Below are 27967 nucleotides of genomic sequence, written 5' to 3'. Positions count from 1 at the left end.
AACCGTTTGTCATTTAATTTTATTACCAGATAGTCCAAGTTCATTCTGCAAAGATTAAAACCACAGACAGGGCTGTGAACGTGGAAGTCCCCCCAGCTCCGAGACCGCAGCCAGCAGGCTCCCAGGCTGGCGAGGTCTCTCCCACCCGCCCGCCTGCCTTCACCGCCCACCTGCGCCGCCCTGATGTCGGGGAGGCGGCGTCCCCACACGCTCGCAACTTCTCAGGCCACTTTCCGGGCGAGGCCCGAGTCCGCCGCGGTGGACAGCGGCACAAGTCTGGCACCGCGCCCCCGTCCTCCCTCCCCCCACCCCCCCAGCACAGCGGAGGGGAAGCTCCTGGCGTCCGGGCAGAGGTTGGGGGCCCTGACCGAGGGCGTCTGGAGAAGGGGGCAGAGCCACGCCCAGCCATGGTCAGCCTGGAGCCACTGGAGCCCCAGGAAGCCAGAAGGTTTTTCTCTTAAAATAATACACACCGTGCAGTCACTGTTGACAAACTCAGACAAGACAAAAGCGTGAACAATGCCCGCCGAGTTGGCCGCACCCCCTCCTGGGTGGCCGGCACCGAGCTCCACGGACATCCTGGGTTCTTCCAGCACCTTTTTTATTGCAAAAGTAAATGGGCAGTCACAACACTACCACGTCAACTGCCTGTCTCACTTCAGTAGACCCGCCTGTGCCGAGGACAGCAGCCCCGTCGCTTAGGGGCTGGTGGAGCAGGGCGACAATGGCAGAGTTGGCCCCCTGGGCACCTCCTCGTGGGCGTCCCCGGAGCTCAGGCACGCCCCGCGCTGCGTCAGGACTGCCCACTGCCCTCCAGCCGCATCTGCTGGGCCAGCTGCCGCCCGATGGCCTGCAGGGGGCTGGCTCTGTAGGCCGGGCTGGCCAGCAGCTCCCGAAAACGCGTCCTTTCCTCCTCACTGAAAGAATGGAGAGCAGAGGTCAGCAAACCCCATGCCCGCAGTGGGGGGCTGGGGATGAGCCGTCAGCACCCCCAGGACCAGCCTCGGCTCGGCCAGCCCGCAGGGACACCGGCGAAGGGTGGTCCAGGACCAGGATGAGGGGTGGGGAGTGAAGAAGGCTGTGCGCTGGGAAGCTCTGCTTGGAGCGTCTGGGCGGGGAGGGCGGGCCCAGGGGGGTCTGAGGCCCAACAGGGGCTTTGGGCAGGACGGGAGTGGCTGCCGGGGGCCTCCTCGTGGTCACAAAGGCCCCTCATCCCCGACTGTGATGGGGAGTGGCTATCAAAGGCAGCAGGTGGCAGGTGCCCTGCACACACGAGGCCTCACGTAAGCGGCACCTCCAGCAGGAACCGGGCACAGGAGCTCCGGGCCCCACGGCGGCCATGGCGATGGGGATGCTGCAGTGGGCCCGCCCCTCCACAGCAGAGTCCACTGCGGGGCTGCCACTCTGTGCCTGTCCCGACAGCCAGCCGGCCCCCATCTGGAGCTGCACGGGCCCACAGCCCAGCATGGCCACAGGGGCCTGGCCAGAACCGCAGGGCAGCAGCTCCAGCACAAGCCCACACGAGCCCGTCGTGGCACCATGGTGGGGACGGCCCTGGCCTTGGGCGGGCAAGATGGGGTGGAGGGCCCAGCCGTGCTCGGCCCCCACGGGTGTGTGACCAAGGGCAAGGCCAAACCACACTGGGCCCCAGCTTTCCTTGCTGCCAACGGGGAGGCTCTGGACTCCACCGGATGACTGACTGCCCGGCCACATGTCCACACACACAAGAGGCCTGGGTTTTGGGGCCCGAAGCGGCCCCCCAAGAGCCAGCAGCTGCTCCCCTCACTGCCCTGGGGGAAGGGGCTTCCTGGCCCCTGGAGTCAGGCTGGGCCCAGAGCTGGCCCTGGCTGAGCTGTCCCCAGCACCCGAGGGACCAGGGTTAGGGGACGCGGACCGACGCCTGACAGTCCCGGGGGTGGGCTGTGCAGAGGCGGGGCCGTACTCACAGGAGCTGGAACCTCTGCGCTGCGCTCATCCGGCTCAGCTGGGCTGCCCGGGGCCTGATGGCCGCTCTGCTGGGGACACAGAGAAGACAGTCAGGAGAGCACGCGCCCACCGGGAACCTCCGGCAGAGCACCTGACTCAGGCCACGGTCCATGGTGCACACAGGGCTCTCCTCCCTGGGGGCCTGGGGGCACGTGCGGCCGCACGGCGCCACACGGCAGGAGGGACCCGGCAGGGGCGGGAGGGCCCAGAAAACCAGGAAATCCTGGGTCCACACCTAAATTTAGCCTCCCGACCGGGAGCCCTCATCGTGTGTTCAAGTTTCTTCGTAAGTTATGAATGAAAGGCGTTTCCTGTCTCCGCTCCCCGGGGCCCGGCCGCTCTGGGGGCGCTCCGTCCCACTCCAGGCCGGCCTCGGTCCCAGGACACTGCGGCCCTGTTCGTCCGACCGCTGACACCCTCTGTGTCCACCCGGAAGCAGTGCCCCACCGACCACTCAGAGCTCCCGGGAGGCCCCACCCTTGCCGATCCGGTGGGCCCGGGCTCCCTTCCCCCAGCCGGCCTTGGGCCTCCACCCCCGTCTAGCACAAGGTAAAAAGGCTTCCCACGGCCGAGGGCACCAAGGTGTGAACACACACCCAGGAGTTCCCTCGGGGCCAGGGGCCAGGTGCGGCCAAGCACAGTGCAGTGGGGGCACGGTTGGGGGGCAAGGAAGGGCAGGACCCTCACCCGAGCCTCAGGGCACGCCCAGGGCCTGTCAGGCCACTCACAGGGGGAGGCAGGACCCTCCCCAGTGGTATTTTCCACTGTGGACAGATGCAGGCGGGGTGGATTCCCCGAGGCCGCGGGCTTGAAAGGAACTGACCCCCAGCACTCACCCCAGCGGCCCGGGCAAGGGCTTTCACACCCGACGCCGGCCCCGGTCCTGCCCGCCCGCTCTGAAGTCCCCCCGGGGAGGGCCCCAGCTCTCTTACGGCGGCCAGGCCTGGCTCTGGCCGCACGGCCGAGTTGGGTGGACAGGGGTAGAGACCTTCCTTCCAGGACCAACTGCAGCTCGGAGCACACTGCCCGCCGCCCAAGTGTCCACAGAGGTGCCTGGGCTGGAAGAGGACCCCAGCCCTGGTTGCCCTGGGAGGAACGTCAGGGAAGCTGCCCCACCTCGAAGCCTGTTTCCCCAACTGTAGGACAGGCCAGTGCGTTCCTGACAGGCTCTCTTCGGCCGGCACTGAGCGCCCAGGTGCGCCCAGGTGGCTCCCAGCTTTGAGGCTCTTGTGCCACTCCCTGCCCCTCCCCCTCCAACGTGAAGGAGCCCATGTATCACACCCAGCCCAAGGGGACGGGGGCCTAAAACCAATACCAGCGGACGAACCCCGGAGGTCCCAGGGGCCGAGTGAGCCCTGCTGACGTCAGGTCCAGGCTCCACGCGTGAGGCCCTCCACCTTCGTCCGCTACGACCTTCGGGCCGCGGAGGACCGACGTCCTGGGGAGTCTAATCTTCCCTGATGAGCCCGGCCCATTGGCAGCGGCACTGCCCACTCACTGGCTCTGGCCTCAGGGGCCCCACGGGCTCTCCAGGGGGCCTTGGTGCTCCGTCCGTGCTGGGCAGCGCCCACCCGGAGTGTGGGGAACACCTGGACCCGCTGGGCCCACTCAGAGCCTCGGACTCTCCCCCCACCACCCTGCAGGGCCACCCAGGTTTGGGACAGGCTGGGAGCAGCCCAGGGCCTCAGTCAGGGTGTCCCAGATGGCAACTGGGGACGGAGGCCTTGCACTCGGGATCTGGGTTCCCAGGCACAAGGCTGCCCCCAACACATTCCACCCAACTCGGATGCCTGGGGGCACGTCCTGAAGTCACCTGTCAGCTGGGCCATTCGTGTAACCTGCTGCTTGTAACAGGCACCCCTGGCGTGAGCTGCCCTGAAGGGCACCGCCTTCTCTCAGCTCCAGGAAACCCTGCCCTTGTGAAGACACAGAAGAGGCCAAACACTTTGTGCAGCAAACATCCCAGGGCTGGGTCTGCTCTACGAGCTGAAAGACTGAGGGTTGATGACATGGGGACCCCAACCTTGTGAATGGGGCTGGGGGCTCCCAGCCAGGTGTCACTTGGCCAGAAGGCCACAGGAATGGAGTGAAGGGACCACAGGCAAACAATGCCGGCCTGCTCGCCCATGCCCCCCCAGGGGTGGCGACAGGTGGGGGTCCCTGCACGTCCTGGGCAAGACCTCTGTGCTGCCCGCACAGGGAGGGAAGGCTGGAACACTCCCGGGCCCTCCCACGGTCTCCTCCCCTGCTGATTTTAACCTGTATTCCTTCTCCGTAATAAACTGTAACTGAGTGTAGTAGCCTTTGTGAGAATCATCAAACCTAAGAGTGATCTTGGGGACCCCAGACTTGTGGTCGGCATGAGAAGTGAGGATGGACTCAGACTGTTCCCCGAATTTCACAGGAACACACCTGGGTCAGGACACACACGCATGTCCCTGCTGTCAGCTGAGAGGGCCTAGAAGAAGCACACCGCAGCCGCAGTCGGCACACCAGCGCCCAGACCTTGGTTTCTCACACCACTTCCAACGGAAGGGAGCCGGGCTCCCTGGAGAAACGCCGACTCTCGGACAGGAGCAGGAAATGCCCGGGATGAGCCTGGAGCACCTCGTGCCAGAGAGGGAGGAAAGTGCTCGGAAACAAAACACAACAGCCTCCACGGATGGGTGTGTCGCGGGGACAGCGGAGCCAACCGACGGAGCTGCCAGGGACCAGAGCTGGAGCCGGTTCAGCAACAGAACAAAGTCGTATTGGATCATGGCCCGAAGTATAAGATAAATACCCACAGGTCCAAAGGGACGTAAATGAGTGATTGATAAGGAAACGGGGGAAGAGGGAATCTGCTCTGCGGGAGAATCCACGTGGTTCTGCAGACACTCCGTCCTCGGGGAGGGGAGGGGAGCGTCCCGCCTCCTTGGGTGCGGGGTGTGCACGGCGACCTCCTTCCAGAGGACAGTGGGGAAGGGGGGAGCAGCTGCACAGCGGAGAGACCTGACAGACACACCTGCACCAGGTGACCAAGGTCAGCATCCATGGTGCAGGTTACGTGACAGCACGCACCCCGGAGGGGACGTGATGAGACGGGCCCTTCCCCTCTGTGGTCTTCACTGAGGGACATCCTGAAAAATGCCTGACTGGTCCTCAAAACTGTCAAGGTCATTAAAGGCAAGAAGGTTGGGACTTCCCATGTGGCACAGTGGTTAAGAATCCGCCTGCCAATGCAGGGGACGTGGGTTCGAGCCCTGCTGTGGGAAGATCCCACATGCTGCGGAGCAACTAAGCCAGTGCACCGCAACTACTGAGCCCGCGTGCTACAACTACTGAAGCCCATATGCCTAGAGCCCGTGCTCCACAACAAGAGAAGCCACCGCAATAAGAAGCCCACGCACCGCAGCTAGAGAAAGCCCGCACAGCAAGACCCAACACGGCCATAAATAAATAAATTTATTTATTTATTTAAAAAAAAAAAGACAAGAAGGTCTGAGAGACTGTCACAGCCCAGAGGAGCTCTGAGGGGACACAATGACTACATGCCATGTGGGGTCCTGGATGCAGTCCTGGGACAGCAGAAGAACACCAAGGAAAACTGAGGAAGTGTGAATAAACTGTGAGCTTTTAGTCAATTATTATTTTAAGCTTATTATTTATAAATCAGTGTTGGTTCCTTAATTGTGACAAACGCACACGCTGATGTAAGATGTCACAGAAAGGAAGCCGCGTGCAAGTCGCACTGGAACTGTCCGTGTTATCTCCGTCATTTTTCTATTTACATTCAAACTGCCCTAAAATAATGTTTACTTAAACGAACAGCTCCCCAGTGCCAAGAGGCGCTAGACGGGGAAACGGTGGCCCCGGTCGACCGGAGGCTGGGGCTGGGAGAGCAGCTGGGCCCCCGCAGCCCCACGCAGCCCTCCTCAGGCTGCTGGCCGCGGTGTTTACACAGCTCGCTCCCCTCGGGGAGCCCCGAGCACATTTTTCAGATGAGAAAACTAAAAGCAGGGAGAGAGGGTGCTTGACCGGGTCACATTTTTGTTCAAGAACCAGGAATGGAATGCGCATTTTGGGTCCTGGTTCTGTCGTCAAATCTCAGCTCCGGTGGCCGCTCCTTGTCTGGGCCTCATGTTCTGGGCGGTTCCATCCTGGAACCGGCCTGGGCCAACCACCTGGCTCTGCAGCCAAGGGGCCCTGGGCGTGTCCCCTGCCAACCCCCGATCCTTCCTCCTCAGAGGGGAATTCGGTAGGAGAATTTCAAAAAGGCAAAATGAGAGACAACACAGTAAACGACGGCGGTCCAGCAACTGTGACAGAACAGAAAGGCCCTCCAATTGCTGCCCGTTTGTCCTAAAGCTGAGGTCGTGGTCACACCTGCGCTGGCGCCTCCCAGCCAGGCCAGGCGGCCTCACCCTTGCTCGCAAACGGCAGCCCGGGCACAGCAGAGGGACGTGCTCTCCTAAAGCACACAGGACTCAGGGAGGCAGGAAGGGCCCCAAGAGGACGGCAGGTCCTGGGAGGGAGGCAGCAAAGGCAGCAGCTGCGGCTGCCGGGAGACAAGCAGGAGAGCACGGAGCCCGGCGGCGGCCCGGCTGAGCGGCTCTGGCCACACGGCGGGAGAGCAACAGTGCTGCCCACGTGCCACCGGGCTCCCGCCCCCGAGGAGGCCCCAGGGCCCCTGGCTCACGGCTGGGCCTGGGACAAGGGTGTCCAAGTCAAGATGGGCCTCTCCGGGGTCAGTGCCCAGCCCAGCCACCCACCTGCTCGTCCTCCCGCCCTGGACAAGGCGGCGGCCCCGTGGCCAGGACACTCACCGCTGGCCACCCATCTGCAGCTCCAGCAGCTCGGGCAGGGCGTCTCGCAGGGGCTGCAGGTCCCCTACCACCACCGTGGCCCTGCGCCTCTGCTCTGCCTTGCGCTCCTGCTCCGCCAGCCTTGTGGCTTCGATCTCTGAGGAAGGGGGATAAGGCGTCAGCGAGAGGGGACCCAGGAGGACAAGCGCCCGGCCGCCGCCCTCAGCGACAGAGGGTCCCGACTCCCAGCCCACAGAGCCCGAGCTCGGTCTGGACCCCAGGGGCAGGCTGGCTGCCAGCGGTCTGCTGCCCTTAATCCCAGAGGTGGCTGTCGAATTACAGGCTGATGAGGAGATGGGCTCAGGCGGGGAGCGGCCCCTGGGAAGGCCGCCAGCTGCGGGAGCGGGGCGGGCGGAGGGAGGGGCCGCACAGGCAGAGCAGCCGGCCCCTCCCGCTCTGCTTCCCTTGTGCCTCCTAGGGACACGCCCAGGAGGGAAAAAGAGGTCCCCACGGGAGACGTCAGCAGGCAGGAGGGTCCCCAACAAGGCAACAGGGTGCGAGTGGCCAGGTCCAAAGCGAGAGGAAACATGCACCGCGGGGTCTCGAGGGGGCTCCTGCACTGGTGGGGGGGGGGCACTGGGACAGACCCTGGGGAGGGGGCGGCGCGGCCCGGGGGCCCAGGGTGCCGAGCAGAGGGCAGGGCACGGACGAGCCACCGGGGTGAGGCTGTGCCGGCCGGCAGGGCTGCGGCCTCTACAGAGAAGGGGTTCGGCAGGGCCTGGACGGGGACGTGGCCTCAGGATCTGACTTTCATTTTAAAATGTATGTATTTCAAAATTGCTAATAAAACACGTACTCAAAGGCATGATTTCCCCAGTGTGGCTCGTGGCAAACACCAGCTCACTGCACTGTGTGCAGACCTTGCTCCAGGGAAACTGCCTGAATCTGCGACAATTGATTTGCTGATTGTTCTGCGTTAGATTCCTTAAAAAAAAAAAAAAAAAAAAGGCTCTGCTACTAAAAAGCTTGGAAACGAGGCTCTGATGTGATAGATTTGGGACAATCAGACTGGAGCCTGAGAGGCTCTCCTGCCTCCCAACTGCACGAGGTTTATCGGGCTATAAATAGCCAGGCTGCAGACTCTGAATCACATCTAAAAAGGGAACTGAGAGCACCTTCCTGACAAGCAGCCGACAGACGCACAGCCCAGCCGACAGAGGCCTGGAGACGCCAGCAGAGAAGCGCCAGCCACGGCCCAGGTGGCCCGGCGCGGGGCGTCTCCCTCCCGAGGGGCTGCGAGTCTGCAGCCGGTCCTTCAGGCGCTGTGGCCGCCCGGCCACCCCTCGGGGCAGGTGCAGGAGGCGATGGAGGCGGGCACGGCACCCAGAAGGGCGGTGATGACACCAGGCACGGGGCAGGCCAGGAGGACGGGGACCTGGACGGGGGCCCCACGAGTGAGGACAGACTCAGGACAGCCCACCGATTATTAGTACAAAGAACACGCGTGCACTCGGCTTGGCCCCGGTCCACCCAAGCCCCAGGAGGTGCATGAGAAGTGAGGGATGTGTAGCGACCCTTAACAGGCATTTCCAAAAGAGAACACTTTCTGGAAACAAGGTGCGTGGGAGGCCTGGCAGGAGCAGCTCGTCCCCAAGCTCGGAGTCCACCCTCGAAGGCCCGCGCCGCCCAGAGAAGCTCGGAAAGGCACCCGGACAAGCCAAGTCAGGGACACACCCCCCCCAGTTGCACCCAGACTGGGAGAGTCCAGGGGACCCTCAACTCACCCCAAAGAGCTGAGCTCTGGGGACGAAGACCGCCCGTCCTCCCGGGTCCTCCTGCCCTGGGCCCCGGGCCACCCCTCCATGCCAGGGATGTTAGGATGTATAGGGTGACAATTCAGTACTCTCCATGCTGACAGGATAAACCATCTACTCAGTACCTCATCAAGCCGGGTGACTCTTCCCAGAGCCCTGGCTCCCAGGAGGGCCGAGGCAGTAGCGGGGAGTCGGGGGGGTTCAGGCAGGGGAAGGGACAGGGTGCCGGCCCGGCGCCCAAGCTGGGGGACCAGGCAAAGCAGGCCCAGCTCACAGGAGGACGGAGGCGAACGCCAGCAAGTCAGAGCCAGAGTCTTTTAGGTTCAAAGCGCGCGGGGTCCACCTAGGACGCATCCGAAGCACGCGCAAGGACAGCACAGCACAGGGACACGTGCCGGGTGGCCGCTGCAGTTGCTGCTTCAAAGGGAGAGACTACAGTCACCACAGAAGCGCCCGAAGAGTCTGACAGAATTCACTGTCCACTCAGGGTAAAGGTTACAGTGAAACCAAGAACAGAAGGAACTTCCTTAATTTGAGAGAGATCATCTACCAGAAATTCCACATCTTGTGTACATCAGGCAGACTCTCTGATGAAGCAGGCCACAGAAGGGATGGCGGACACCCCCGCCAACCTGGCCGGGCGGCTCCGAGCCCAGGGAGGGCGCGAGCGCAGCTCCCACACCGGCCTCAGGTCTGACGCAGCTCCAACTCCAACAGGGCCTGTAATTGGACCTGGGATCTAATCCCAAACCTTATTTTTTAAAAACACTAAATGTGTAAGAATAGCCAAAACATTTTTGAAAAAGAACAAGAAACAAGAGAGCTGGCCTACTGGATATTAGAGCAAATTATGAAACGAGGGAAATTCCGACAAGGAGGCGTCAGGGAGGTGGGAACTCGAAGAGCAGGCTTTGCGACCAGCCATCCTGGGTAAAGTGGGGGGCGGTCCCTCCCTCCCACTACTCCTAAAAATTACCTATGCAAGAACTGAATACTACAAATGAGACAATTTCACTGGCGTGTGGGATGCTGAACACGTGTGGGAAATTTTTATGGGCTGAAACCTGTGTTTCTACGTGCTGCCCAGGAGGGCAGGCCAAATCCCTGAAGGCCCAGCCATCCTGGTCATTTTCTCCTTGCTTCCTGGCCCACATCTGCTAACCTGTAAGAAACCGAAGGGAAGTTCCTTATAAACAGGGCCCGAAACAGAGCTTGCATGAGGACCACTAGCCTTATGCACCGTCACGGCCTGGGGTTACTGACCCTGAGCAACGCTGGCTCACAGGACACTGACCACGGCCCAGTCCTCAGCCCGTGGAGACTGGGACCAATTCTCACCCCTTCTAGCAACACTGCAAAGGTTCCGGCCACTGCAGTACAATGAGAAGACGACATAAAACAGAGTTTGAAAAGAAAGTTGTAAAACTGTCTCTATTTTAGTAGCATGATCATTTATGCAGAAAATTCTAAGGAATCTCCAGGATAACTACCAGAACTAACACAATTTTAGCAAGGCCAGAGGATACAAGATTAATAATCATTCGTAAGTAATTAATTAATAATATAATAAATAGCAGAAAACCGGAAAATGAAGCTTTTGTGAATTTCATTTATAACAGCTTCAAAAACTGTCAAACAGCAATGAGCTTATCCAAACCCCACAAACCTAAGACCTCTGCCCTGAGAACCACGAACACTGACGACAGAAACTAAGGAGAACGTAAATAAAAGGGGAGACACCACGCTCATAGATGAAGACCCAATACTGTTAAAATGGCCATTCTCCTGAACTGACCTATAGACTCAGAGCAATCCCTGTCATTGCTATCATAGGTTGCGTTGGTGGTGGTGACGTTCAAGACATTGACAAGCCTGTGATAAAATTCATATGGAAAGGCTATGAACCTGGACCACCCAAAGCAGTCTTGAAACAGAGGACCTGGGACTTCCCTTATCTGACGCCAAGACCTGCTTCACAGCTGCACAACTGAGACAGCCTGGTACTGAGAGGCTATCTGACTTTTCACAAAGACACAAAACTGATGAGGAAAGAAAAGTCTTTACAACAAATTGTGCTGGAACTGGGAAAAAAAAAAAAAAAAAGAAGAAGAACCTGAACCAGGACTTCACACCACAGACAAACATTAATTCAAGATGGATTACAAACCTAAACGAAAAAGCCAAAACCGCAAAGTTTTTAGAAGAGTAGGATTTATCCGCCTGACTTGGGACTGGGCCATTTTCTTAAACAAGACGCACACTAGCCCCGTAAGGAAAAAAGACAAATCAGCCTCCTCAAAATTAAACTTCTGTTCATTAAAAAAAAAACTGTTAAGAAATTAAATAGGCAAGTCCCAGTCTGGGAGAAAATTATTTGCAAAACACACCTGACAAGACTGGTCTCCAGGACGGAGGAACTCCTTGAGCTCACCAATAAAGAGCCCAGCAAGAGCCTCATGAAACAGACCCTGGGCCTCAGAAGGCGCCCCAATGGGCAGCAGCACGTGAAAATGCCCATCCACCATGACAACGGGCACCTCACGCTCAGCAGCTAGGACTGCAGGCACAGACGTGCCGGCACAGCCGCGGAGCAGCCACAACTCTCCCACGTTGCTGGGGGCGTAAACGTACAGCCACAGCAGAGAGACGTCTGGCGGTTGCTTATAAAACTAAACATACACCTGCCCTATGACCCAGCATTCCATTCCAAGTATTTACCCAAGAGAAATGAAAACATATGTCCACAAAAAGACTTGTAGAGAATGTGCATAGCAGCCTTATTCACAACAGCTAAAAAGAGAAAACAGACCAGGTGTCCATCCATCGGAAAGTGGACACCAAACGGTACGTCCACATAAAGAAACACTTCTCAGCAACAGAAGGGTGCAGACTACGGCTACACGAAGCACGGACGAGCCCAATGCCAAGCTGAGCAGAAGAACCCAGACACAGAAAGAGCACATCCTACATGACTCCTTTTGTACGATGTCCAGAGCAGTAAAACCTAAACTCTGACCTGAAAAAGACCAGATGGCGGCTACCTCGGGGGCAGTCGGGACTGGGGAGGGGCGCGGGGCATTTCTGGGTGATGGTGATGGTCTGCACCTTGAAAGGGATTCTGGTTGTACAGGTGTAGGCATTTGTCATAAATCACTGAACAGCACACTTAAGATTTGCATTTCACTGCGTGTAAACTTTACCTCAAAATAAAAACTAAAAAGAACCATAAGCAAATATTGAACTCCAGTGGAATTATTTGGGAGAAAGCGTGCTGAAGTCTGTAACTGACTTTGGAACACGTAGCTAAAACATGGGTTGGTGTTTGGATAGACAGATGAACAGACATGTGATAAAGAAGTGAGGTGCTCACTGTAAAACGTGGATGGTGGGCATAAGGACGCCCACTGTAAAATTCTTCCTACTTTTCCGTACGAAGCTTTTCGTAATGAAATGCTAAGTAAGATCAACTTCGGAGGCGCAGCTAAAGCTATATTCAAAGGCTGACACACAGCCTTCCATCCCTAAACCAAACATACAAAAGTAAATACGCCCCTAAAACAAACCTAGAGAAACCAAGAATGGGGTACTAAAACAATAGGGACTAACAATTTGGAGAACAGAAGAGCAGAAGTGACAACTAAATACAAGAACTCTTGGCATGGAAGAGACAAAATTAACCAGCAATTAGAGAAGGGGATACAAATAAAGAATGATAAACAGGATATTAAATAATGAGAAGCCAACAACTCTGCTAATAAATGTTGAAATCTGATTAGATTAGATGTTTTTATAGGAAAATGAGTGACCAAGATTAACTTAAGTAGTTAGAAAAAGACCAACCATCATGGAAGAAAACTTAAACGTCTTCAAAAAATTGTAGCCCATGGGCTTCCCTGGTGGCGCAGTGGTTGAGAGTCCGCCTGCCGATGCAGGGGACACGGGTTCGTGCCCCGGACCGGGAAGATCCCACGTGCCGCGGAGCGGCTGGGCCCGTGAGCCATGGCCACTGAGCCTGCGCGTCTGGAGCCTGTGCTCAGCAACGGGAGAGGCCACAACAGTGAGAGGCCCGCGTACCGCAAAATAAATAAATAAATAAATTTAAAAAATAATGCAAATCATGTTCTGTGTGAGAACATAAAGAAAAAACCATTTCAAATTAATTTTAAAAGTCAACAAAACACTAAAAAGACAACTGTAAGAAAAAAATTTCAAAACAATCTTCACAAGAAAATCTTCAGAAAAACTCAGCAGATATTCAGCATCAAGAAATATAAGTATCTTTTCCAAGCAAAATTAATAAGAAGAAATCCACCCCACAGACAGGTGCTCGGAAAGGAGGGAGCCACCAACCCCCGCAGAGCGGAGGCCCGGGGTCCCCGACCCCACCAGGTGGGTGAAGAGCCGCCTCTGCTGGGGACCCTGTACTGTCACACGCCCGGAAGAGGGCCTGGAGGGACACACGCAGAACCAGAAAGTGGGAAATTTCGTAGGTATCATAAAACACCCGACCCGCACGCACTCCCTTTGCAATGCTTTCCACGGGAGAAGCAGCTTCCTGCGACGTTCCCGGTGGGGGAGGTCGGGGTTGAGGCAAGACCTTATGGACACTTGTACAGGTGACAGGGCCAGCCCCTCCCCCCACGGGGCCGCCTACTTGTCACATCGCAGGCCCCCTCCTCCAGGGCCCCAGACCACCCAAAGCGGGCTCCGAGCCAGCCCGGGACAAGGCCCCACCAGGGACAGGGCTCCACCAGGGACAAGGCCCCACCAGGGATAAGGCCGACCAGGGATAAGGCCCCACCAGGGACAGGGCCCCGCCAGGGACAGGGCCCCACCACGGATAAGGCCCACCAGGGACAAGGCCCCACCAGGGATAAGGCCCCGCCAGGGACAGGACCCCGCCAGGGATAAGACCCCGCCAGGGATAAGGCCAGGGATAAGGCCCCGCCAGGGACAGGGCCCCGCCAGGGACAGGGCCCCACCAGGGATAAGGCCCCACCAGGGACAGGGCCCCGCCAGGGACGGGGGAGCTTACTCTGCAGCCACCTCTCGCGCCTCAGCTTCAGCTTCTCCTTCTTGGGCAAAACAGCCTTGGCCTTGGCACCTGCGGACAGAGAACACAGGGTGAGCAGGACAAAGCCAGGAGCCCAAGGTGTGCACACAGGTGTAGCTATTCAGGGTGCCCGGCCACCACGCCTGGCCCCGGCTGCGGGACACCAGGCCCCCCAGGCAGGGCCGCAGCACACCAGGCAGAGCGACTCCAGGCTGCCCCGCTCACTGAGCCTCAGCTGGTTTCCCCAGAGGTAACGCGGCTTAAGCCCAGGCCACGTTCCACCCGGGGCGCATTCTGTACAGGATCCGACTGTCCCGCAGATTCCCGAGCTGGTACAACACACCCATGGCGTCTAAGGAGAAACAGCGCAGAGACGAGCTCCGTCAGGGCGGCGCCCCTGGTCAGCTGGACTTGTCAGTTCAGGATCCCCTGTAAACGCCCGTAACCCGTGACTCCCACGGGGATCTAACCCCTTTCCCAAGAGTCAGATCCCACACGCTGCAGCCGTGCCTGGAGCTGGCCTGCTTTCCTCCCCACTCACCCCGACCTCTCAGCCCAGCAGGAAGGGGAGGCGCAGGGCCGTCAGTCACCCTGTGCCAGGTCGGCGGGATGCGGGCGGGTGTGCAGGAGGGTGACGGGAGGGAGGGGCTGCATGGCAGGCGCCCTGCAGGCGTCAGCGGCCGTGGGACTGTGGGTGAGGGAGGGGATGTCCCCGGGCTGGCGCGGGGCCCAACCGCCAGTGGGGTGAGGGCAGCATGTCTGGGGCAGGAGCCTTAGCAAGGGCAGCAGCGGCAGGAGGCAGCAGAGGCGCCTCACACGGGAGCCTCGCACACGCCCTCAGAGATCCAGGGAGAAGTCCTCTCTGCCTTGCTCCTGATTCTGAAATAATTTCAAAAGAAAAAAGAGCCTACGACCCGCAGAGACTGACAGAACCGTAAGCGCATGCGGCATCTGAACGAGCGGCAGGCTGGCACGCTGGTCGGGACCCTCCCCGCGCCACCCAGGACCCCTGCCCAGCAGCCCAGGAAATGGGACCCGGCACGCTGACCCTGTGAGGCCCAGGGGACTGGGGAAGCTTCAGTCTCGCGGAGGCTGCAAGCCCGAGTACCGGGGAGCCTCCGGCCCAGGGCGGCCAACAGACGCTGCCCCCAGGGGCACGGGAGGGAACAAGCGGGAACGGGCACTGCGGGGCCAGGGCACCTCAGCATCCCACCAGGGACCCCGAGGGCATCTGGAGGCTCCAAACGCCCAACGAGCCCAACCCCCAAGGCTGGCAAAGCCCTTCAATGGGACAGTGAGGCGCCAGGCGGACCAGCCTTAAGAAGGCGGCGGTATCTGGGCAGGGCCACCACGTCCCCAAGGCTGCGGTCGGGGCTGCGTGAGGGCAGCACGGCTGCCCGGGGCGGTGCTCTATCCTGTCTCTGGACATCTCCAGGGCTGTGGAAGGACACGGATGTCCAGCCAAAGGAGGAGGGCCTGGCTCCACAGTGGCTTTAATGGAAGTTTTCAGACTCACAGGAGAGAGGGCCCTGTGAAGAGCCCTCGAGTGTCCTGACCGCACCCACCGACCCTGGCACTTCAAGCCAACCCCAGATGGGCCAGCGCCCACCCTCCGGACTCTGGGACAGCAGGCACAGGTGAGTCCCCAGGTGTCTGAGCCAGCCCTGTGGAAGGGTCCCGCCTGCGGACATGCTGCCATGCACCGAGTGCAAGCGCCCGACACACAGGGAGGCCAAACAACTGAAACGTCAGAGCTTGGAGCAGAGAAAAGTGTTTTGCTGGGCCAAGCAAGGAGACGGGTGGTTTGTGCTCAAAAGACCCCAAACTGCCTGAAAGGCTTCAGCAAAGCATTCTTAAAGGCCCCGTGACAGAGGCGCGTGGCAGGGTACGTGATCAGCTCGTGCACAGCTCTCTGACTGGTTGATGGTGAGGTAACAGGCTGGTTAACATGTGGCACCAGGAGGTCTGGGGGCTACGTGCTCAGGGTCATCAAGTAGTTAATTTCTTCCACTTAGTGGTGGTTTTTAGTACCTGAAAAACTCAGGAAATATGCTCAAGGTACTATTACCTGGGCACTTCAGAAAGGAGCTACGGCAGAGGATGTGCGAGAGGGGTCTGCCCACCCCCCCAAGGCCCCAATGGGTCCCGCTCGATTACAGACACACCCCGTGAGAACGGGCCATCCAGGCTGGACGGGGGACACTCAGGGGGACGCTGGCCAGCACCAAGGAGGAAGCGGCACCACGTCGAGCCTGTCCCGTCCGCTCCCTCCTGAAGCCTGCGTATCACTTCTCTCCATCCCAGCACCAAGCCCCCTCGGACTCAGCCCGGGACAGGCCAAAGACCAGTGTCCCCACTCAGAGGAAGGTTCTGGAATGGCAGGAGAGGAGAGGACAGAGCAGGTGCTCAGGCCACCCCACCTGGTGACAGGGGAGGAGCACCTGCCGGTGACCAGGCCTGGCCTCACCGACCTGAGAACACAGCTCCAGAAATCGCCACCCCCACGCAGGCGGCTCGGGGGGGCCTCTGTCCCTCCTAGTGGCCAGGAGGGCCTCCTGGCCAGTGTGTGGAGCACAGGACAGAGGCACTCCGTGCACCTCGTGGGAGACAACCAGGGCTAACAGCGGGCCAACGTCCCCCCAGCGGGGCCCCAGCTTCGCTGAGCTGCCCACGTGAGGGGGCCTGTCTAGACAAGGAGCAGCCTGCGGCCCCTTCCCGGGCGGCATCAGCGCCCCCAGGTCAGGGAGCACCTGCGCACCGGGATGGGTCACAGACACACAGTCCACGTGCGGACACCGGAAGAGCTTTCACTTGTAATGTCGCTTCTCTCTCTTCTACAACGTGCACATCCTGCTTTTTCAACTATGAAATGTTGTATTTTACAGAAGTAATGTTAGCAGGACGCTGGTCCCTAACTTCCAAGTTTCCGCCAGCGGCGTGCTGCGCTGCAAGGAGGGGCCCCGTGGCCATTCAGTGTGGACGACTCGGCATCCACCCAGGCACTGGCTCAGCTGCCGTGGAGCCAGGAGCTCACACAGGAGCCCAGAGCTACCGCGGAGCACAGGCCAGTAGAGCGCCCGCCCTGCCAGCGCCGCACGCAAGCGCTCCCAGGGTCTGGACCCTGGCCCACCTGAGGCCTCCTGCACCCATGACCCGAACGCCAGCAGCACAGCACAGCTGGGGCAGGGGTACACAACACACCTACCGTGTCACAGCTCTGAGGGTCAGTGTGAGCCACGGCAGGGTACAGGCCCCACCTGTCATGCTGTCGCTGGCCAGTGCCCAGGGTAGACTCAGGCGGGCCAGTGTTCACTCGTGTCTGCCCTCAGAAGAATGAAGGGGGACCACCAGGGTGGGCCAGGCAGCTACTCTGCGGGACTGAGGGCCCAAGGTCCCACCTGTCAGTGGGAGGAGGACCACACCCCACTCTACAGCCAGGCCACTGGGGTGCCACAGAGGGGGGATGGTAACACCAGGAGCAGAGGCCCAGGCTGAGGCTCCGAGAGGGAAGCGCCGAGAGAGGCCCTGGAGCTGGGCAGGGAGACCCCTTGTCCGAAGGGACGCTCCAGCCACTGGCAGGGACACAGGGGGCTGCTGGGCCACTCCCATCGCCCACCCTGAGCCCAATATCCCAGCGGGCATGGGCACTTAGCAAACGTTCCCCACACTACGTGGACTTCGCTTTTGCCCACAAAGACACCTCCTAAGGCCACCTGGCCTCCCCCGACGCAAGAATTCAGCCACCGCAGACTTCCTGGTGGCGCAGTGCTTGAGAGTCCGCCTGCCGATGCAGGGCACGCAGGTTCGTGCCCCTGTCTGGGAAGATCCCACATGCCGCGGAGCGGCTGCCCCCGTGGGCCATGGCCGCTGGGCCTGCGCGTCCGGGTCCTGTGCTCCACAGCGGGAGGGGCCGCGGTGGTGAGGGGCCCACGTACCCCCCCCCAAAAAAAAAGAATTCAGCCACCCCTGCACTGGCACTGGTGGGACGGGCATGGGGGTTCTCACTGTTCAGCCCAGCATGGGAAGTGGGGCAGCGGGCGGAGGGCGAGTGCTATGATGTGATTTCTTTTGTGTTATAATTCCTACTCATCCCGTGTGACACACATGTGAGCTGTGAAGACACGTTAGATGGTTCAAAATGGAGCCACAGTGGCCAAAGTGGGTCTCCACGGAGCAGCAGCTCCCTCCAGGCCTTGACCTTCCTGTTCCTGTTACACTCGGGCCGGATGGACATGAGTAAAGCTTAGTAAAGCTCGAAGTGGATTATTCTGTCACAGCCCTGGCATCACAGCCCTGGCACCATAGCCCTGGCGTCACAGTCCTGGGGTCACAGCCCTGGCATCACAGACCTGACTTGAAAGGCGGGGCAAGTCCCTCAATGGGGAGCTGCATCAGAAGTCCCTAAAGACAGCCTCTGGGAAGCGCTCGGTCCGCCTGCACCCCAAGGTCGGCCCTCCCAAGCCTCCTCTCCTCCTCCAGGCAGGACCCGCTCCAGGTCTGGCCTCAGCCTGGAGACGCAGGGACGCAGCTCTGCTGCCCTCTGCTGAGCACCTGCGTCGGAGGAAACCGAGTTCCGGAGGAAACCGCAGCGGTTGGCCAACGGGGGGAAGCTCAGGCCGCAGGGAAAGGGAAGGTCAGGGCAGAGCTCTCTGCCTGGGTGGGGGAAGGGGGCGTCTCAGCAGCGCAGCCCACAGGACATGAAGGCGGGTGACCCCAAGGCCAAGTCCCTCCACTGGGGCCTCGAGGCCTGCTTGTCCACTCACCACGGTCTCCTCCCCAACCTCTACCACCCAGAGCCCCCGCAGACGCGCTGCCACTGCCACGTCCTCCCTCCTGTCCTTCTGCTCCTGTGTCCCTAACCAAGCCCGTCCTCCACCCACTCACGTCCCCGTTTGAGTCCAGGGGCCAGCACTGCCCAGCCCAGGGTACAGGCAAACGACTGGCAACAGCGCAGGTGCTTTACCTGAGCACGGAGTGGGCTTGTTTCCCGCAGCACCACAGCACAGAGAACACAGAACTGGAGGGCGGTGCTCTGTGCGGGGCAGGATGCGGGAGCCCGGGGGTGGCGGGGGGCCGCCCCGCCCTCCACCTGCCCTCCAGTCCGGATGCGGAGGAGCTGAGGCTGCTCCCTTGCAGGTGCAGATCTGTGGGCAAGGCTCAGGGCGAAGCTGAGTTCTGCTGCTGGTGGGGGGCGGGGAGGCCCATCACTGGAGAGCCCAGTGGTCCCCCCACAGGAAACTCAGAGCCCCTGCCTGGAATCAGAAGGAAAACTGGGGGGCAGACCTGGTCCCAAAGGCTCCCGGAGAAAGCTAAAGCGATGCCACCAGCAAGCCCCACACTCCTGCCCCCCCCCCCGGGGTCGACCAGGCCCCACTGCGTCCAGGCTGCAGGGCAGGGTGTGAGCGCCGGTCTGCACTGGGAGGGGAGTCCAGCAGACATGCGTCCACCCCGGGGCGGGGAGCGGGGGAGACCCACAACCAGGCTCCTCTGGGACCACATGGACCACACAGGCACAGTGGCCAGGGACGCGGGGAGCAGTGCTATTTGCGCCTCAGCCCAGGGCAAGGACGTGCTCATCCAGGCAGACAGCGCCCTCGCCGTCACGGCCCAGCAGGTCACTGAGCAGAGCCGAGTCACCGGATGCCACTTTCCACATGACCTGCCTCTGCCCCGGGCCACCGGTCCCAGCTCAAACCCGGGGGAGTCACAAGGCCCATAGCCCAAGAGATCCAGGGCACTGGCCAATCAGGAGGCAGGTCTGAGGAACCCCAAAACGCAAGAGCAGCTGGAGAGGGCGGCGTGGGTATGGTGAAAGACACCTGCCACCGGGAACCAGGGCGCCTCAGCCAGCAGAGGGCCTCGCTCAACGGGACACGTGGCCGATTACTCCTCCAGCATCACCGGGCACTTACGGAAGCCAGGCCCAGGTGCCGTTCCCCACTTTCCACGTTTACTGACTCATCTGAACCCCAAAGCAGGCGGCACTGAGGACGCAAGGACCAGTATCACCCCGTTACAGGTGAGCAGCCAGGGGCCAGAGAGCCAAGTGCCCCGCCCAAGCCCCCAGCTGCGGCTCCAGAGCACACGCCCCACAACCACCATGGCCCACCCACTTCCTCCAGTCCCTGGGGACTCTGCCAGCCGCAAGGCCGCAGAGCTCACAGCAGCCAGCGCTCTGCGCCCCGGAGCCCGGGCCCTCTCCTTCTGTAAATCTTCTTTAATTTTCTGTATATTATGACACTCTGACATCCTTAATAAAAACAAAACAAAACACCTTTCTGGCTGCAGAGAGACTGCTTTCTGCGGGCTTTGATGAGCCTTTTCCTGAGCTGCTCTCTCTCCTGGTCACAGCCCACAGACCACCTCAGAAAAGAAAATAAACCCTTCCTTCCTCCTCTCCCTGTCCCCCTCCACACCCTGTGCTTTTCAGGCCACACCACCCAGATTTTAAGTGCCCCCTCTGATGGTAAGTGACGTCTGCTCTTTCTGGTTGGCCATGCTCTCCGGGCAGCCAATGCTGTGGGAGGCGGCCTGGAATTTTGTAAAACCCCTCAGATTTAGCACGAAGGCTCAGGGGTAACTGAGGTCTGCCTGCCGCACACTGAGACAGTCCCGCAGATCAGGACCGCAAGGGCTGATCAGGAGATCTGGATGACAGCCCATCACAGCTCAGGACCGAGAGGAGATAGGGGCTTCTATGCTCCTGCAGCCGCGAGGCAGGACCCACTAGGCCCTGGGCCAGTGTCCTGAACCTGGCAGCATCAGAGACCCCTGGAGGGGGTGTGAAAACAAGGTTCCGCAGGTCTGGGATGGGACCCCAGGGATGCTGGTGCTGGCCAGAAAAGCCATCAAAACTGCCCGGTACACAAACCGTAAGAGGACCAACGAACACACAGAAAGTTGTTTGATCATGTGGGTCCCCAAAGGGACCTGAGAGGCCATGGCTCCGGCCCCCCCAGGCACACCCTGCCCGCCCAAACGACAGCAAGTCCCTGCGGCACCCGCCATGGGAAAGCGCTCAGGCAGGTCACGCAGCCAGAGCAGCAATGTGCTCTGCGGAATCATCCCCAGAAACAGCAGGCGAGCCTGAGGGCTGGGAATACGGCACCCACACACACCACTCTGGATGTCAGCATCACTGTGGGCTGGAGGCAAACAGAATCCGCAGGTGCAGAAAGAAGCCATCCAGAACTGCCCTATCTGACCAAAAACAGAAAATTCTGAAATGAGGGCCACCACACATCCCCTCTTCCGAGGAAGTCTCATGGCCACGAGGACACCAGAGCCGGCGCCACATGGGCCTGCGTGAACCTTCCTCTATGTATTCACCACCCCCCCGAAGTTTGCCCTCGGAAGCCCACAGCATCACTGCTCTTCGCTAAGATGCTACAGAGTCCCAAGTCCTCACCACCACTTTGAGTTACTCATCACTGAGGTTTCTCCCATGTGATGTGACCTGCACACAGCAGTAGTTTGTTTTTCTCTTGTTACTCTCTCTCTGTTAGTCTAACTTGCAGGGTCCTAGCCAAGAACCTAGGAAGGTAGAGGGGAGAAGGTTTCCCTCCCTACAGCTTCAACATACAAGGAATGGCAAGGAGATTCCGATAATCTCCCCAGTGAAATAAAAAAAAATCCAAAGCAGTGATGCAAACAACATGACCTCATGAGAGATGCCTGATGTAAGCCATACCTGTGAGATAACTACAGCTTACAACCGCAACAGCTGTTTACAAACTTAGATGGAAACCCTAGAAGCCCTGCCCCGGAGGCCAGGGTGCTCCCCACAGGGCTACAGACGCTTCTGTTCTCAACAGCTCATCTGTAAACGTGCAGCTCACGTGTGCGGCATGAAGCTTCTCTCCAGGAAGCGGTGGCGGTGTGGCCACCCAGGGCAGGAGAGCCGCTCCTCTCCTCCAGGAGCAGCCCAGACGGGACGCTGGAGCTAGGAACACCACAAAGCCCCAAGCAGGGGAGGTGCAGGAGGAAAGGAGACCTCCCCCACGTGATGAGCACGTGAAGGAAAAGCGGAGCGGGGGCTGCCACGCACCCTTGTTCCCACCTGGTTCTGACTGAGGCAAGCACGAGGATGGGAGACTCTTTTACTTCGTTTACCTGAAATAAGGAATTACCACTGATCTGTTGAGGTGTGATAATGGCCTTGTAGGCGTGTTTACGTCTTTTCTTCTAAGAGCTCTTAAAAATACTTACTAAAGAATTCTTGAGGGAAATGCTGTTTGTTTCAAAATAACCCAGTACTGTGTGTGCTGAAAACAGAGGATGGGCACATGGACTGTCTTATACCATCTTCTGCTTAGTACATCCTTAAAATTTTCCACTAATAAAACAAATCTCTTCGAAGTGCACAGGTGCACCTGCAGTCTGCTCTGACCCGTGCCCGCGAGCACGTGGAAGCGGGCCTGGCGCCCACCCCTGAGGTCCGTCCTGCCTGCTCTCACCTCTCCTGACGGAGGCGCTGCTCCTCGCGTCCACGTCCAGCTTCTGCACCAAGGCGCTGGGGTCTATCGTGGTCCCGGCAAACACACTGGCATTCATGAAGGCCCACTCCTGAAATGGAAACAGAGGAGACCTAAGACCTGCTTCAGAGTGGCTTCAGAGACCCCTCGGCGAGGGCCGGACCCCCGCTTTTCCAGAGCGGGAGCTGGAGAGGAGCCCGAGGCCACCCCAGCTCAGACCCCAGAGCTCTCAAGCCACATCCTTTCTGCAGCCTCAGTTCACCACCCAGGCCTGGATCCTGGTTGCGGGACCCTTTGAGACCAGATGCAGGATCAGTAATGATTATGAATTACACCCTCAACACTCAGAAGCCCTTGTGAGAGGAACCAGGTTTCCCCCCAAACCTCCCACCTTCCTACTGTCCCTCCCGTTTCACAGCCACTGTTCCATCTCAGCAATCTCACTGTCTCCCAGCCCCATTCATCCCACATCAAGATTTCAAAATCCTCCAGGTCACCCTGCCCATCACACTGTGCTAACCCAGACCCCGTCTCCCAGGCCTGGCCGGCTCATTCGGGTCCAAGCTCCAGGACAGGGGCCTTGGAAGGGGCGTCAATAACACGGGGGCATAGGCACAACCTCTGAGCAGACACTGGCCGGGCAGCAGGCCGCCCTGGCCCGGGGGCAGCTTCCAGGAAGCGGCGCCATGGCAGGCTGGAGGTGGTGTGAGCGGAAGGCTGCACTGGCTCAGGAGTGGCCAGAGAGAACGGCAAAGCCACTAGTCCCTGTGAAGGCGGGTCAAAACGTCAGCTCCCTGAACTATGAGAGCAGCCTCCCAGCCACACACACGTATCCAGCGGTAAAGGGCAGAGATCTCTGTGGCCACGGGGGCTTAAGCACAGTCGGACCAGTAAGAGGCTTGTGCTGACCCAGGCTGCCAGGCTGAAAGATAAAGACAAGAAACAGGAGCAGGGAGATGGGAGGCCGCGCACTGGCAGAGAGCGGACCCTGAGTCACACGGCAGCCCGGAGCCAGGCCCGTGAGCAAGTAACTACCAGGTACACAGCACCAAGCCCCCGCAGCGCCACCACGCGCTGCCTAAGACATCCGGTTTTCAACAACAACAGAGCGGGGACTGTGCAAAGAAACTGGGGAGCAAGACCTAGGCAACAGAAGCTGCTTCTGAGGGGCCCACGTGTTGGACCTGGCAACAGCCTCAGAGCGGCCACTGCAAATATGCTGAGGAATAAAAGAGACCCTGTCTAATGAACCACAGGAAAGTATGCTGACAACATCTCACCAAACAGAGAACGTCAGGAAAGAGACAGAAACCATTCAAAAACAGAAGTCTTAAATATGCTACCAGGAAATACTGCACAACACGGAATATAGCCCATGTTTTATAGTAACTATAACTGGAATATAGCCTTTAAAAATTGTGAATCACTATGCTGTACACCTGTAACCTATATAACATTGTACATCAACTATACCTCAATTTTTTAAAAACAGAAAAAAATAAATAAAATTACAGCAATCAATTCAGTGTGGCGCTGGCATAAGGATATACAAACAGATCAACAGAACATATTAGAGTCCATAAATGGACCCACACATATATGGTCAATTGATTTTTGACAAAAGTTCCAAGATAATTTAATGGAGAACTCCAATAAATTATGTGGAAACAAAATGATATTTATATGGGGAAAAAAATGATTCTCAACTCCTACTGCATACCGTAACAAAATATATATACGTTTTTTATAATACATATTTTAATAATATATATATAAGTAAATAAAATTCTGGAGTAAAAAAGTACATTAATCAAAACGAAGAATTTCACTACAGAGATTCAAAAGTAAATCTAAGCTGGCAGAGGAAAACAATCAGTGAATATGAAGAAAGATCAATAGAAATTGTACCATATGAAGAAAAGACGGAAAAAGAATAGAGCTTCACAGAAAAAAATGAATAGAAATAACCTTACACAACAGCCTTGCAGAAGAACAAATAGAGCCTCAGAGCACCATTCAGCGTGCCAACCTACGTACATGTAACAGAAGCACCAGAAGAAGAGAGACAGAACAGGGCAGAAAAAGTATTCGAAGAAATTATGTCTGAACACTTGCCAAAGCTGATGGAAAACTCTAACCTATACATCCAAACTCAATGAACTTCAAGTAGGATAAACAAACTCCAAACAGAACAAGCACAGAGATCTACACCAAGACACATCATAGTCAAAACGTTTAAAGGCAAAGAGAAAATCTTGAAAGCAGCAAAAAATGACTCATCACATACAAGGGAACCCCAATAAGATTAACAGCTGACTTCTCATGAGAAGCAATGGAGGCCAGAAGGCAGTGGGATAACATAAAAGTGGTGAAAGACTATAGTCAACCAAGAATTTTATATCCAGCAAAACTATCCTTCAAAGATGAAGGTAAAATAGACAGTCCCAGATAAACTAAAGCTGAGAGAATCTCTTGCTAGTAGACCTGCCTTATAAGAAATACTAATAAAGTTTTTTAGGCTGAAAGCAAATGATACCAGCTTGCATACATAACAATAACAGCACAAGGGGATAAGAGGGAATAGAGTTAAACAGTAGTGAAGATTCTGTCTTTCACTTGAATTAAGATGTAAATACTGATGTACATCGTGAGCCCCATGTCAACCAGCAAAGGACACCCACTGACAAAAAGTCTCTCCATGACCAAACTCTGCTCAGACTCCCCTGAGCTTTTCAACTAAACCTTGACTTTTCACAACACCAAAAGCACAAGCAACAAGAGAAAACAAGACAAACTGGACCTCATCAAAAGTAAAAACTTTGTGCTTCCAAGGACAATATCAAGAAAGTAAAAAGACAACCCATAGAAGTGAAAAAAACATGTGCAAACCATATATATCTGATAAGGGCTTACTATCTAGAATATATAAAGAACTCTGACAATTCAACAAAAAGACAACATAATTTTTAAATGGGCAAAGGACTTGAATAGACATTTCTCCAAAGATATACAGGCAACAAGCCCATGAAAAAAATCCTCAACATTATTCATTAGCCCTTTGGGAAATGCAAATCAAAACAATGAAATATCACCTCACATCCAGCAGGATGGCTATAATCAAAAAGACAGACGACAACAAGTGTTGGTGAGGATGTGGAGAAACTGGAACCCTCATTTACTGCTGGTGGGACTCTAAGATGGTGCAGCCATTGTGGAAAGTAATCTGGCAATTCCTCAAAAAGTTCAACATAGAGTTCCATACATCCTAGCAATTCCACTCCATGCATCCACAGAAAAATCTGTACACAGCAGTATTATCATGACAGCCAAAACTTTGAAACAACCTAACTATCCAACTTATGAATGGATAAATAAAATGTGACATAGTCTGGTATACCCATACAATGGAATATTTTTCAGCCATGAAAAGAATAAAGACAACAAAGAAATGGATGCTACAAAAATAGTACTATAAGGATGAACTGCAAAAGCATGCCCAGTGAAAGAACCCTGACACAAAAGGCCACATATCGTATAATTCCATTTGTATGAAACATCCAGAAGAGGCATATATATACAGAAAGCAGATTCACAGTTGCCAGAATGACTGATAATAAGTATGGGGTTTCCTTTTAGGGTGATGAAAATATTCTGAAGTCTGTAGTGATGGTTGTGCAAATCTGTGAATATACTAAGAAAAAAAAATTCCATTAAATTGTACACTTTAAATGGGTGAGTTTTATGACATGAATTCTACCCCAATAAAGTTTTTATGAAAACCAGGGCACTGATGCAGATCCTGGGTTCAAACATCAGCTTCTCCATGAGCAGCTGAATGTCCTTGGTAATTTATTGAAACTCTCAGCTTTTTCCTCATTTCAGCAAAATGAGGCTTGGGGCTGTTATGAAGAAGTAAAGTGCCTGGCACACAGCAAGTGCTTAACAAACACGGCTGCTCTCCTGAGCATTACTGATCCAAAGCCACAGTCCCCACAAACCAGCAAGATTTTGTCCACTGTCCGGGTGCTAGCCCCTTGGTTACAAACACCAGTAAATGCTTCCAGGAAGCTCCAGGGTCAGCACCTGGATAAACAAAACATGGTCTAACCAAACAGTGGAACACCGTTCCACCACAAAAAGGAATGAGGCACTGATATACATCATACAACCCGCGAGAGCGCTGAAAACGCTATGCTAAGTCCAAGAAGCCAAACGCAAAGGCCACGACTCCATCCATAGGAAATGCACCGAACAGAGGCAGAAAGATCAGTGGTTGCTTAGGGCTAGGTAAGATGGGGGGACGGGGGGGACTGCTACAGGGTACAGGGTCTCTTCAGTTTGCTCTTCGTTTTTTCCGTTAATCCTGGGAATTCCCTTTCCTTTCCTCGGAGCACAGCTACGATGCACAGGCATTTTTGCCATTTTCGCGCAGCATTTCTACACGTGGGGATGGGAGGTTTCTGGTCCTCCCTCGCAGAACTCCAAACGCGGAGCAAGTCAACGCCTCCCAGGCCGTCGCGCACTTGAGCAGCCGAGCCTCGGGGCCCACGGAGACCACGACACTTCGCGGACCAGGAAGGCCCGCTGGCCGCGCGGTAAACTCCGCCGAGTCCCAGGGCGGTCCTGGGGTCGCGGGGACCCTTCGGGGGCGACAGAGGGGCGCCCACAAAGCACGCGGGGCTGGAGCCGGCCCGGGACTCCCGAGGCCGCAAAGTGTGGAGCCCCGACCCCGGCCCGCGGCCCCCTTCCCCCACCCGCAGCCCTTCCCCACTCCCACGGCCCGCGGTGTCCCCAGCTTACCTTCCCCCCGACTCCGCCAGCCGAGGCCTGCAGAGAGGCCGCCTCCCGGGCGGGGGGCGTGGGGCCGGGAGCGGCCTCCCCCGTGGGCCTCACGGCAGCCTTGTGCACCCGGGACCGCAGGCCCCTCACTTTCCCCATGTCCGCGGCGGAGACCCACAACCGGCCGGAAGCCGAAGAGCACACGCGGCACAGGCTGCCGGAAGCCGGTCCTTAGCTCTGGCGGCCCGGTGGAAACAAGAACGGTTGTGGCTGGAGTCCGCCATCCTGCCCGCGCCGGCCGCGAAGCGCCAGAGAGGAGTAAGGCGGCGCCGCAGAGGGGCGGGGCTGCGGTGTGGGGGCGGGGTCTCGCTCCTCGTCCCGCCTTGGGCTCCGCCCCGCCTCCCGGGGCAGGTGTGACTAATTGCTGGAATCACGCAGCCTCCCTGTGATCTGGAGAATGATGGTTACAGCGCTGGAGGGGATCAAGGTTGTTGAAATACACGAGTGTGCTTGCTTGAGCCTGTCAAAAACGCCCTGCGGGGAGGAAGAGAATCGGAGGACTGGGGAACCCCTAAAGGAAACCCCATACTTAGTAAAACACCTCAGAGGCATCAGGCCAGGATTTATAGGGGCGACTTCACGGAACGGATCTGGGCTGGGGCCAGAGAGAAATGTCCCTGGAAGAAACCCCAGAAGCCAGCTCTCAGACTCGGCACCCCGACTCTGTCAGTGGCTCTGCTATCACCACTGCCTGCCCAGGGCCAGGTTGGGTGTGTGACCAGCGCCTGCCAGACCAGCTTCCTTTGGCTAGAACCTGTTTCCTGGCTGTGACCCAGACTAGTGGAACTTCTGGGGAGACTTTCTGGAGCATGGAGAAGGCCAAGCCCACCACCCACTCGTGTCCCCACTCATCTGGTGGCACCTACAACCTCCTTAAGGGGTGCCACGAGCCATTCTCTGGTCCCGCCAGGCCTAAGGAGAACACAGAGGTAATGACTGCCCGGTACGCGTGCTGCCAGGGCGCATGCAGCCAGAGGCCTGCTGGGCGGCCTCCATTCCAGGGTCTGCTTTTTGCAT

The 27967-nt window shown here is 57.5% G+C and overlaps 1 protein-coding gene across 4 annotated transcripts; it reads right to left on the bottom strand.

The window, feature by feature from the left end:
* On the bottom strand, positions 1-27188 carry SLX9 (SLX9 ribosome biogenesis factor). 4 transcript variants are annotated; one of them, XM_067739664.1, is made up of 6 exons: positions 26912-27188; positions 22094-22202; positions 13620-13688; positions 6792-6927; positions 1947-2015; positions 1-917 (listed from the first exon to the last, which is right to left on the bottom strand). In XM_067739664.1, the coding sequence occupies exons 1-6, from the start codon at positions 27047-27049 to the stop codon at positions 794-796; spliced, it is 645 nt and encodes a 214-aa protein (XP_067595765.1). In that variant the 5' UTR covers positions 27050-27188; the 3' UTR covers positions 1-793. The 4 variants fall into 4 exon arrangements, with proteins under 4 accessions (XP_067595765.1, XP_067595766.1, XP_067595767.1 ...); XM_067739665.1 differs by having other exon boundaries at positions 1947-2012; XM_067739666.1 differs by lacking the exon at positions 1-917 and adding an exon at positions 4399-4584 and having other exon boundaries at positions 1947-2012.
* Positions 27189-27967: the final 779 nt, after the last annotated feature.

The sequence above is a fragment of the Pseudorca crassidens genome, chromosome 5 (assembly GCF_039906515.1).
Source record: "Pseudorca crassidens isolate mPseCra1 chromosome 5, mPseCra1.hap1, whole genome shotgun sequence".
NCBI classification, from domain to species: Eukaryota; Metazoa; Chordata; class Mammalia; order Artiodactyla; family Delphinidae; genus Pseudorca; species Pseudorca crassidens.
Note: the sequence above shows the minus strand (reverse complement) of the source record. Positions and strands in the feature narration are given on the sequence as shown.

Coding starts and splice junctions, on each gene's coding strand:
- SLX9 (XM_067739664.1), bottom strand. CDS start 27,049: ATGGGGAAAGTGAGGGGCCTGCGGTCCCGGGTGCACAAGGCTGCCGTG. Junction 22,203..26,911: donor CTGGCGGAGTCGGGGGGAAG/GTAAGCTGGGGA, acceptor TTTCCATTTCAG/GAGTGGGCCTTCATGAATGC. Junction 6,928..13,619: donor GCGCGAGAGGTGGCTGCAGA/GTAAGCTCCCCC, acceptor CCCCTTCCTCAG/AGATCGAAGCCACAAGGCTG.